Source organism: Dermacentor albipictus, chromosome 10 (genome assembly GCF_038994185.2).
Source record: "Dermacentor albipictus isolate Rhodes 1998 colony chromosome 10, USDA_Dalb.pri_finalv2, whole genome shotgun sequence".
NCBI classification, from domain to species: domain Eukaryota; kingdom Metazoa; phylum Arthropoda; class Arachnida; order Ixodida; family Ixodidae; genus Dermacentor; species Dermacentor albipictus.
Window position 1 is genome coordinate 5,585,443 of NC_091830.1, and position 12,214 is coordinate 5,597,656.

The 12,214-nt window shown below is 48.1% G+C and overlaps 2 protein-coding genes across 7 annotated transcripts in view; one reads left to right on the plus strand and one right to left on the minus strand.

Annotated features, from left to right (window-relative positions):
• The window catches only part of LOC135920296 (uncharacterized), a 197,492-nt gene that overhangs the window by 88,892 nt on the left and 96,386 nt on the right, over nucleotides 1-12,214 (plus strand). The window lies entirely within an intron of this gene.
• Nucleotides 1-12,214, minus strand: part of LOC135920294 (tyrosine 3-monooxygenase-like) — a 41,113-nt gene that overhangs the window by 12,674 nt on the left and 16,225 nt on the right. For 5 of the 6 annotated variants that reach the window (XR_011508906.1, XM_070526942.1, XM_065454495.2 and 2 more), the window contains 6 exons: nucleotides 7,491-7,592; nucleotides 6,189-6,375; nucleotides 5,273-5,361; nucleotides 4,451-4,518; nucleotides 3,316-3,366; nucleotides 595-740 (listed from right to left, as the gene is read on the minus strand). Coding sequence is in view for 5 of the 6 variants with exons in the window: in XM_070526942.1 (XP_070383043.1) it covers nucleotides 595-740; nucleotides 3,316-3,366; nucleotides 4,451-4,518; nucleotides 5,273-5,361; nucleotides 6,189-6,375; nucleotides 7,491-7,592 (643 nt within the window). In the remaining variant the exon portion in view is untranslated. Of the gene's footprint in view, nucleotides 1-594; nucleotides 741-3,315; nucleotides 3,367-4,450; nucleotides 4,519-5,272; nucleotides 5,362-6,188; nucleotides 6,376-6,693; nucleotides 6,817-7,490; nucleotides 7,593-12,214 lie in introns of those variants that run through there. The other variant, XM_065454497.2, reaches the window with a different exon arrangement.

Genomic DNA, 12,214 nt, shown 5'->3' on the forward strand with positions numbered 1-12,214 from the left:
CTAGTCTGTGCAGCACAGCGCACGAGACTCGATGGTTGTGGGCTCGATATGTCCACAGCGGCGGTAGGTTTTTTGTCATTTTCTGCCACGACATCCTGAATCTGAACAAGTACGTAACATGGTGGTGTTTCTAAAATCAAACTAAGTACAGTATAATTTATTTGCTCACGTGTTTGTTTACTATGTAGAAAAGGGAGAATGTAAGCTTGTTTAGAGCCAGCTATCTCAATATCTCCCATGAATTAATTTCTCGAACGAGAATAAAAAAGGAAACGGAAGCAAGAAGCAACTATCAACGGGCACTATGCAAGCGCACAAATGCCGTGTCTAGGGGCACCAGTACCGGATGCATGGTCCACTTCCTGGGACCGTGACCCATTACACAGAAAGGCGAAGGGGGTGTCCACAAACGTCATTTCATTTATAAGTGCGTATATGCAACATCCTTATCCGCGCATCCCGTGGATCCTGCGGTAGCTTAATTCACCTCCTGAGACCAGTGCTTCACCTGTACGCGCCATCGCCTTGCCACAGTCTTAAACGAATTATCACCGTCGCATGCGTACATAGCGCGAACGTTGGCGTTCTACTTGCGTTTGAGGAAGTTCGACACGTCGTCCAGCTGCGGGATGGCGTCCGGGCCGTACTGGAGCTCCCTCTCCAGCCTCGCCAGGGCGTCGGCGAACTCCTGGCAGGCGTGCGTCGGCACCAGCTCGCGCATGGCCCGGTACACGACGCCCCTGCGACGCGCACGACACCGAGCAATGCGCGCCTCCAGCCGGACTTTCTCGAAAGCGCGCACGGTGCACTTCGGTGGACGTCTTATGACGCGCACTCTGGTTGCTGGGCGGTCATCATTGCTTCCTACAGAAATCACCAGGGGGAAAATTGGTGCCAGTGTCTACGGAAGCTGCGGGCGTGGCGGATAGACCAGAGTGGTTGTAGCGTGGGAACGATGGGCATGCTGGATTTGCCTAAACTTGCTCCTTATGACTTCAAACGACTTTGTTACTGTGCAATCTAATCATTTGCTCAACAAAACATTGCGTTATAAGAAAGCGAGAATTCGCAAAAATCATGCACGTACATAAGCAGACACCGTTTTCAAGGGTTTCGTGAAATATAATTGGTTCGAAATTACGAAGAGAGCGTACTAAAAAAAACATTCGCGAGAATATCTGAAGCCAAATGCACGAAGTTTGGAGAAGTCTGTGTATTATGGTAGCTTAATGACCTCAGCGCTAGAGTTTACTCCAGTAATTTTTCTGGGAAAGTTTGCGGCGGTTACGGAGTTTTAGGCAAGACGTGGCGAGTTCAATTCCGAATTATACGCAACTACACTTTAAGTCGCGTCTCACGCGGTTTCGAAGAAGTACTGACGCGTGCTCACGTTCAACGTGCTGCAGTGTGTTCTACGTTTTCCAGCTCAGCTCGTATTTTCGTGTGCTTGCCTCTTTAGTTTTTGCAATCTTTACAATGACCTTGTTCTTCATTTTTAATAATTTTTAGCGCGGAGAGCTCACCGTTTCTTACCCTTGGAATGTGCGAGGCAAGCAAACGGTGGTCCGCTAAGTTAGCAGTGCATGAGTGACTACAGGCAAGAGAAACGCAGACGGTGATGGCGGAAAACCAGGTGGAAATTCCCAAAATTAAATGAGATCAGGAAGTCGTACGTTTGGCGCGGTCGACGCCCTCATACGCGTGCGTGCGTGGGTTGGCTGAACACATAGCGTTGTCAAGGCGACACACTGGCAGAAACGCTGCCACGCACTGTCGTGTGGCCTCTTCAGAAGTAATCATCCGTAATCAGTTTCACCGATGGACTTTTTTCATAGCTATTAAGCTAGCTTCCCCGCGACGCGGTTTGCCAAGCTATTGGTGGCGCCGTCATTTTTGCTGTCATAGCGGATGCGAGCACAGTCAGCTTGTCTGATAGCATAGAAGACGTAGCAGCAGCTCTCGAGGTGAAGCTACGCGCAAGAAACGAGCCGCAGCGTGTGCGGCCAACACTTGGTCTTCATTTGAACCATCACCACCGCTGCCATGAGTTGGCCCATTGTGCAATGCAGAGAAGCGCTCTCTAGATTACCGTCTCGTTGAAATCCCCAGCTCTCTTTTCGCCTCTGCATCGAAACTTGTGTTGATTGATTGATTAATTGATTGATTGATGAATTGACAACGCACCTTTCTTACAATGAAGGGCGCCGTAGAGGAGCACTCTGAATTATTGCTTGCAGCCTTAATAGTGTTTTTAACATTGACCAAAACCTCAATAGTCACCGTGTCTCATCCCGCCCCTCAGCAATGCGGCCGCCGTTGTCAGCGCAGAAATTCACAACCTTTTCCTCGGCAAAATATATATATATATATATATATATATATATATATATATATATATATATATATATATATATATATATATATATATATATATATATATATATATATATATTGCTTTTAACTTCAATGTTTAACATTGTTCAACAGCCAGCAAATTTCTTTAAGTGCGCGCAAGGAGCTTGAAAAATTTCGGTTAGACCCACGCCTCAGTAGCCTGGCACACGGCGGTAAATGCTTATATACATACACGCAGGCCCCAATTCCACAAGAGTTGTAAAAACATTGTGGCGCTCGCAATGCGCGAGAAAAGGCGTATAAAAAATAAAAATCGCAGCGATCATTCAAATATAATTTTGTGTCAAAATTCGCACTGTTAATTCAGTAAAAAGAGAGGGGGGGGAGAGGACAGCAGACTTGCGCAACCTTGCAGAATCACAATTCAATTTTCAATGAAGCTGTTTTTTTTTTCGACCAGTTGCACTGAGAATTTCAGTTTCCTGTACTTAAACCGCGCGCTTAAAATGTTTCCTGCTTGTGACTCACCCGTTGACCCGCCCGTTTAAAGAGTTGCCCGCTCAAAATGCATTTAAAGCACTTCCTTAAACACTTTCCGTAAAGGCTTTATTTCGTCCAAACAGAATTAACTTTGCGCGCACATTGGCCATAATGTTCCCCTCATTTTCACAAACTTTGATGCCGGTGGCGGCTATAGTTCTTCCAAAGCAGCAGGCTAAATTATTTTCGTGCCAAATTAATCCACGCGCTTCTAAAGGTGGCTGCACATCATCACCCGTATTATTCGCTTCACGTTCTCTAAATAACTCGGTCAGTGACCTAGTTCTCCCTGGACACCATGATAACCCGAATACAACTTCTTCGAACGCTTACAGTTGCACTAAGAGCGTCGCTGTAAAACGCTGACATGCTCAGCCAGTGCGGCGCGGTCTCTTCGTCGATGTGTGCTCGTTCACTCACCAGGTGCGCACTTCCTCCGGCGTGTACTCGACCCTCGGTATGGGCTGTCCCCTGCAGTGGGCAACGGAAGCCGGTGCGCACTGTACACGGTGAAACAGTCCCCGGTACACGACAGTGGGCCATGCACATCACAGTCGTGATACTGCGCCCTGAAATCCTGCCACTTCTTGCGACTAAGCATGGATGATTGATCGGTAAAGCTTGCTGTTAAACAATAATGCGTTATTACCGTCTATTGATCTTGTGATGTTTATCATCGGGTTCCTCTGCTCAAAATTTTCGGTTTGAATGCACGTCCAAGTTAGCGCGCGGCGCCAGAATCTGGTAGGAAACCCAGGGCCAGTGTGCCCATAGTACTGATCCATGTGCATCCACGTTAGAAAGATTTACTGAGCAACAAAAAGGCACTCCCTTGCAGAACAGGAACTGCAGCCACAGTGGAATCGTAATTGCTTGCTTCCGTCTTCATGAATCTGACGAGGAGTAATGGGAAACCGCGCTGGGGGAATCGTTTGTCCTTCAATCAACACAGGATAGGCTGATGAAATTTTCTAACCGACTAATTTTGTTAAAATAACCTTCAGCTAAACATGCTCTATAAAGAATTGGCGCGCACTTGGATGGGGGAGCTTTCACCGGCGTTAACCTAGTTTTCAGTAGCACTAGTATATACACTTCACTGCAGTTACAATTCTAATTTGGCCTATGAAGCCTTGCCAACTTCATATAGTCAAGCTGCTAATTCTGGCCAATAGGCTAAGCCACGCTAGAGTGCCTCATACAGCCTGGCCAACCTCTCGACAAGGGGAGCAATCTCTTTTAAGGCGTCCTTGTCATGGCTTTGTCATGCTTGAAATATTAATGTAAAGCGATGTGGCGGTGGTCACGAGCAGCAGCGCGTTGCCACATTACCGCCACGTCATTCCACCTTGTTATGACACTAGCATAATACTAACGCGCCAAGAATATGACAAGCTATAGGATTACCAAGAATAGGCCCTCACATTAAAATTATCAATATCTTATGTCGATCACTTTACCGATGTGCAGTCTTTTCTCCACAATGTGTTTTCCATTTCTCAGCCTTAACAACTCAATCTTTGGGTTTTCACGATGTACATTGTGCAGCACTTACTGCTTGTAGTCGAAGGCGATCTGGGCGATCTCCTTGCGGCGCTTCCGGTACGCCGGGTCCGAGAAACCCTGCGAAAGAGCGCGCCTTGCAGGTTCGACCACTTCTGGGTCTGAGAAATGCTCCGCGAACGGTGACGGTTCGTTTGCAGGCGAGTTAGTCCGTTGCCAATTTTTCCGAGAGGATGTAACACAAACCTGCCCAACATGATTCGAGCGCATAAGTGAATGCTACGGTATGCTTAGTTTTGCATACATCATGAGGCCCTAAGTTCACATGAACAGAAACGTGAACGTCGTGTCACGCGGCATCTGAGTTATTGGGTGTACGCTGCTGCGCTATGCTGAACGATTGAAATGCGAGCGGCGGAGCGCGTCGCTCGTGGAACATATCACACCTAGTCGTACATATTCGCGTCCTTAGCTTTTCGTTAGGACGCGCAAAATGCACAGGCTCGAATTTTAGACGTTGAGCACAGTACACTCCTCGCAAAACCCGATGATAAATTACTTACAGGAACGTCAGCTGACAAGTTAATCAGGTGTTAATAGTATAGTTATGGTAGCACAGGTGTAACACTCTACCAACGCGTCAGTGACGCTCAAAAACGGTGCCTTCTGTTTGTTTGTTTTTGCCCTTTTTAATGGGCATGAACATACGTTGTTGCAAGGGTCAGTAATACGACTGTGCTGAGGAGTTTAAGGGTACTTTTTTTAACTGTGTGCGTGGGAAATCATCTCGCACAACAAGCTGTGATACCATAAGCATCTGTTTGTTGACTTTAATGCTGTTATAGCGAGCAACGACTAGGTGACCGGAGCTCACCGGGTGATCACTGTCCAGGTCCGGCTCAAACTTGGTTAGCACGTGTGTGCAGAAGTCCAGGTCGGTGATATGCAACGGGAACCAGATGTCTGCGTCACATACGAAGTCACTATTAGTCAGGCGCCTTTGACTGAGGGTTCAGTGGAATAGGGCGAGCGACTGAGTGAGCCAGACAGCGAACTTTGGGCAGGTGGACAAGTGAGTGAACTGGCGGATAACTAAACCAGAGACTGAACTGATTAGTGAGTGATTGAACTAGAACATAGAGCATTGCGCGGCCTCGCGCGCAAATTGCGTGGCTTTTAGGGTAAACAAGTTGTCGACAGCAGCACACGCTACGTAGCAAGAGAGTGAGCCAAACATCCTCTTCTTCGGGAGAATACAAATGCTGGACTAACCTGCAACTACTCTGAATTTGTCGTTGGTTAGTGTGTCAGGCCGCAAAACGATGAGCAATTACCTCTTACTATCGCACATACTTATACGCAAAATTTTCGCGCACCGAGATGAGTTAATTGAAGCGACACTAATAAGTATTCCTACATGAAGACTAGCCTAAAGAAATTATGACAGCCTCTCCCGCACCTGGAAGCAACTGTAAGCATACGGTTGTTCGCCAATGAATATGGCGAGCCTCGCCGGTGTCTTTCTGGCACCTGATGCGAGTGTATTGTGGCAATAATTTATGTAAATACTGCGCATTTAAATCGTGAATACACCGTCTTGCCACTAGGTGTAGCAGCTGCAAGAAACACAGTAGGAACAAAAATCGCCAACGCATAAAATAAACGGTAGGCAGGAAGAATCAAGAGACGTCCCATTTGTTTCGCGCTGTTATGCTACCGAACCAACTATAGGCTTGATTTTCACTTCGAAACAACTGGTACCGCACAATGGCGTGAACCGAGCGACCTACCTCCAGCGAGCGCGGACCCCACGTCCTTGACGACGCGCATGTCTCCGAGGCCACCCAGGGCCAGGTTCTTCCCCAGCCGCAGCAGGCCGTCCCGCACCATGCCGCGGAGCGACGCGAACGCCTCGAGCGGTGCGTCGGCCGTGCGGCCCGTGCGGGTCTCGAGGTGCGACACGCGTCCGCCGCAGGCCTGTGCGAGCGCCAGCTCAGTGATCGGCGGCACTCCGCGTTCCCACGTGTGTGACGAGAGAGCAAAAGACAAAACGGTGGTAGGGATTTATATCCCCTTTTAAACAGGGGGGCAACAGTCACCTAGGCTATTCGAGCTAATCGGGTTTTGTTACATATCTTATGCAGTCTAGCATATTGCCTGTATCTGCTTGATCTTCTCTCTCCTCATTAAAAGCTCTCTGTATTCGACAGTTACATATGTCTGTAATGACCCCGGCTCTATTGATCTCTTCCCTGCTTTTTTTTTTACCAGTACTCTAAACGTCTCCTAGCTTACCTGGACCGCTGACCACTTAACGCCCTCATCACTTTTGAACCCCAGCGCTTCAGCAAGGAGGACGTTCCTTACAGTCATAGCTACCTGAACATCTTGGCATTACGACTTGCTGAGTATGCACGTTGTAATGGGTAAGTGTTAAAAAAAAAGAAGGCGACCACAACAGCGCTCCCTAGCAACACATATTACCGAGAACACTTTTTTGTTAGAGGCCGTGTGGCTTGCATGACTCCAGTCAATTCATGAGTAAGGATGGCTATGCGATGAGAAACGATGTTTATCTTCATCTCGTATCGGAGCCACGATCTTTCAATCCTTCTCTGGTATAAGGCGCTAACGAACAAAAGACAGCTGGACGTTATCCAGGGGTATTTTGAGAGGCACGATTTTGAAAGGGAGATTTTCGAATGAGTGGGGAATAAATGTGTAAATAAATGATAAATGTTCAAAATTTTATCAATGACAGCAGTTGCAAGATACTATTTAATGCCAATCTTTACAGGTTAAACTCACTTTGAAGTTTGTGGTTCACCTAGGGTTGAACTAGCACATCACGTAAGCATAGAGAAAGAGTTTCCATGGTGATAACACTCTAACAGGACATTTCGCCTTATGTGCGAAAAATAGGAAGTTAGGAAAAATATTGCTAGATGCGGTACAATAAAGTATCTCCTCAAAACCAACTGTAGACATTTTGCGACATCTGACTGATGCCTTGGTGAAACTATGTTACGTAACAATGGCAGTGAACTGAATTGTCCCTGAAGAGGAGCACGTGGTGGCGGGTCATGACGTACCTCGACCTCCTTGAGGATGGTTGCCAAGTCCTGGACGCCCTTCTTGAGGCCGAACACCACGCTTATGGTCGCATCCTCGGCCACTCCTCCCACGGAAAGGATCTGCGCATGCGCACTCCGCCCAGCGTGGGACGGGGCTCGTGAGCCACTGCGGCGCACATCGTCGCGGTACACTTCGAGTCGCGGTACTTGCGCGAAAGGCTTAATTAGGGCCTCTCCAAGAAACAAGGTTCACAATGAGCGCGCTTCCTGTCATTTACAGACTGAGGCACCGTATGTCGAATGAAATGTCTGCACGCCCACGTTTGACTTAACGCCTGTACGCCGTGCGGATAGAACTTCTGACACCGTAACTTAGGTTCCCTGGAGCGATAAATTGCGTCACTGGTGCCATGGGTACAGACTTGGGTCAACAGATGACATGAATACGGCAGGGGTTGCTGAAAGTCTAACATAATTTGGGCCGGCCGGTATGTAAAACTAGTATATTGCGTTATAAATGACTACGTAAAATAGTTCAGGGATATAATGTGTAATGTCATCGCTATATTTCTTTGCATTTACGTGAGCACAGAAACTGTGTTTCTGGTCGTGAAATAGTTCTCGCGATACAAGAGTGAACAAAAAGCGAAACACAGCTCCAGTTTTGCCTTAAAGTTGTGTTTGACTTCCACTGATGGCTACGACGTCCGTAGGCTACGCGTTCAAGACCAGCACTGAGGCGAATGAGCTTCTGGAACTCTTTGGGCGAGTGTTAAATTGATTCATGCCAGAGAAATTTCATGCCTGGCACCGAGCGAATGTGGTCAAAACTTAAAGCCTTTTAAGGCACTTAAGTTCATTGGCTCCTCCACTGTGGAACGGGATTACTCTTTTTTAACAGCCTGATGAGGCCGCGCGCCGTTACAATAAGGTCAATAGAGAGTTTTATCTTGCCCGTAAATGTGTTAAGTATAGCGTTTACAGAATGCCGGGCGACCCTAGGCATGGACAGCAGTAGCAATGCTGTCAGCGACATGTTGTGATGTTTTGCCCAACCACTACGCGTCAGAAATGTTCTTGTGCTGCATGATTGTTCTCGTCACAGACAAAAAAAACGCGCAAGTAAATGTTAATGATCACATCACTGCCGACACTTTACCTCATCTAGCCTCTTGTCTCGATTTCGCCGAGTACCGAATCTGAGCTCATAAATTCAAACAGGGAGATTAAGCGAGAGAAATTGTACTTTTGATGTTATGTGGGGTTATCCAGCAAACACACATCAGTGTGTACCCATCTCTAAGAGAACAACGCTTTCCCCATGGTGCTTCCAATGTGGGCGAACATGCCACGAAATTCGTGCAGCTGCATCCATTCAGGTGCACAAAGTGAAGTCGCTATCTCTGCAATACCAACTATGTTATAGACTGACATACGATGCCAGACGGTTCACCTGTCATGTGCATGTTTGTTCAGTGCGAAAACATGCGAACACTATAAAGGCGTTGTTTTGTGTTAGATGCCCGTTTCACTTGGAATATTTTCCTTCAGGCAAGATAATTCAGGCTATAAAAGGTTAAACCAGCAGCTCGTAGAATATGGCTTGTGAATGAATGAATGAATGAATAAAGCCTTTATTTTAAGGAAGGGGACGGCTCTAGGCCGCTGATGGGGAGTAGGAGGGAAGGGAATATGGGTACCCAGACTGTTGGCTGAAACACTTCTTCATCTCAGTCTGGGATCTTCCGCTTTATGCAGGCTCAGGTGCATGTTCAGTTCCGCCGCTCTCACATGGGCTGATCGACCCCTTCTACACTACTCGAAACAGGCCACTTTGTCTGCCATATGTCGCAATGGCTTTCTGTGTTTCACGGTTAGTTTGTATTGCAATTCCTAGTGTTCTAATGTCTCCGTGTAGTAGATGCTGAATGTTGGATCTCCATGTGAAAAAGCTGCACAGCTCCAAATGAGGTGTTGCAAGTCTGCTCTGCATGACTCCTGGCAATGTGTACATCGGGTGTAAGTCTTCGCAATCGTGGCTTGTCTGGGTTGGTGCCATTTCTCAAGTATGTGTGGTGTGTATGCAGCGTTGGCCATAACCTTATTCAAGAAAACCTCTTCCGTGCGGGTAAGCCCGCCCTTGTCGTCAAACACATGTACTGGTGTAGCTTCTAATAGTCTCCGTTTACTGTCTGCTTTTATTTTAGTACGAATGTAATGCATGAGTGCTCTGCTAGGATAGCCTGCAGCCAATATCTTTAGGTATGGATTTTGGTCCGCGGGGTTTGGCGAGGAAATGGAGTGTGGGGAGCTGTACGAGTAATCAAGCCCACCCGCTTGCGCGGCAGCTGCGTGAGCGGCTGCGTTTCCCCCATCCGCGCCGGTGTGCCCCGGTGTCCATAGGATTTCAACATTCGTCCCAATGTCCTGTATTCTCTTTAGCTTTTTTCTGGTGTCGTTGGCCACCGCATCATCTGTCGTAGGCCCCGTTAATTCGGCCACTGCTTCGTACGAATCAGTAAGGATCCGATAATTTTTTCGCACACTCTGCTCTGCAATGTCTCCCATGTCAATGGGAATGGTGTTGACCGCTCCCCATATAGCTAAGAGCTCAGCGTGCAAGGTTGCACCCCCAGGAAGCTGACATGTGTGATAGCCATTGTGTTGGGGTGCAGATGTGCTAACCCAGGCCATGCTTGCTATGTCGTTTGTGATTGCAGCGTCCGTGTAGATGTCAGTGGTGTGCTGCGGCGTGCTTAATCCCAATCTCTTTTCAAATATTTTTCTAGCTTCCACGTTTCGTCTGGCGATAGGGCGTTGTTGCCTCCGTATGCCCAGTGGTGTTTCCCATGGTGGCGTTATGGTCGCTTCCGCGGGCTCTGGCTTCGCATGGACTTGTTTATCCCATGCCATGATCTGTTTTCCTTGGGTCGTGTTTTCCAACCGGGATCGCATTCGAATTCGTGCTTCACTGATTATGTCCCGTATGGGTGGAATCGCTACGAGCTTGAGCAGGTCCTCGTTCCTCGTGTGCTTTGGTAGCCCAGTAATCGTACGGAGGGTGGCCCTGTGTAACTTTTCGATGTCGCCGAGGTCTCGTTCAGAGAATTCGTACAAGGGTGCCCCGTAAAGAATCCTTCCAACCGCGACCGCTTTTGCAAGCGTTTGGCACGCTTTCTGACGCGCTCCGCCATACTTGCTCGATATTCGTCTAACCATGTGCAACAGCGGTCTCCATTTTTGCTTTAGTGTGCGAATCCATAGCTGGGGGCTGTTGCAGCTAGCAATCTGTGCTCCAAGAATCCTAATTTGTCCATTGGCCGACGTAATATCGCTTTGGCCGATGTGTAAAGTGATCTGCTTGTTTACATTGGTTGCTTTCTTTCCGTCTACGCTGATCAATTCTGTCTTCTCTGGCGAGAGTTGCAGTCCGAGGTTATCTAAAGTGTTGCTAAGGCTCAGGATCGCAGCTTGCAGCTCAGTTTGCATGCTTTGTTTGTCGGAATAATCCGCCGCTTCCGTCCATATTGTTATATCGTCGGCGTAAATAGTAAAACGGGCTGAAGTGTCTCGCTCAAGACTTTCAGCCACACGTGCCATGGCCAGATTGAATAGCATAGGTCCGAGGATGGAGCCCTGGGGCACTCCCCTATCCAAGTAATAGGTCTTCGGACTCCATCCCGGTGCCTTGCCATGGAGCTGAATTGGTCTGCTTTGGAGGAAGCTACGTATCCAATTGTATGTTCTTTGGCTAGGGTACCTGGTTGCCAGTTCCTGTAAGATAGCCTCTTGTTTCACGTTATCGAATGCTTTACGCATATCGACGGCAAGAATATAGTCGGGCATCTGTTTGCGAGACTTACGGTTGATCACTCTGCGGAGCAACCAGAGGCAGTCATGCGTGCCCATGTTCGGCCGAAAACCTGCCTGGGCAGGATGCAAACCCGGTTGTACATATTCGATGTAGTGCTGCATTCTTGTGTGTAGCATTCTTTCTATCAATTTGCAGACAGTTGACGTTAGAGCTATGGGGCGTAGGTTAGCTGGGTTCGTGTGGTCTTTGCCCGGCTTCGGTATGGGGTAGATGAGAGAAAGCTTTAGTGAATCTGGCACTAGTCCGGATTCCCAGGATTCATTGATAATTGTTAAGAGCTGTTCTTGAGCTTCATTGCTGAGGTTTCGAAGTTCTTGCCAAGTCACTCCATCGTGCCCGGGAGCTGATTTCGTTTTGCCTCGTGCAAGGGCTGCTACGAGTTCACCCAGCGTAAAGGGCGTGTCTAGCTCCTCTTTCGCGTTGTCTATCGTTGCAGAAGGCAGCGGTGCAGGAGGCGCCTCGGCAGCATGTGGAAAGAAAGTGTGGATGACGCGGTCCTCCAGCACGGCAGGCTCTTCTCGCAAAAAGAGCTCCTCGAGAGGAGGCGCGCCTTTCTTGCTCCCAAGCAGGCTCCTTAAAATCTGCCATAGCTTTTTTAGGCCGGGTTCCCGGCCAAGCTTCGCGCACGTATTGTGCCACGTGTCTGCTTCGAGTTGTTGTTGGTATTCCTTGATGAGTCGGTATTGATGTTTAAGGCGCATTAGATCTTTGTGACGCTTTCCTTTATACCGGTATTGCTGTGTGAGGCGGTTGACCTTCCGCCATAGATTTGCAAGGTGCATATCCATGTGAGTTGCAGTGTCATCGCATGGGATAGTTTCCCTGGCCTCCGGCCGTGCCTCCGCTATCATAGCGCTGAATTGTTCAA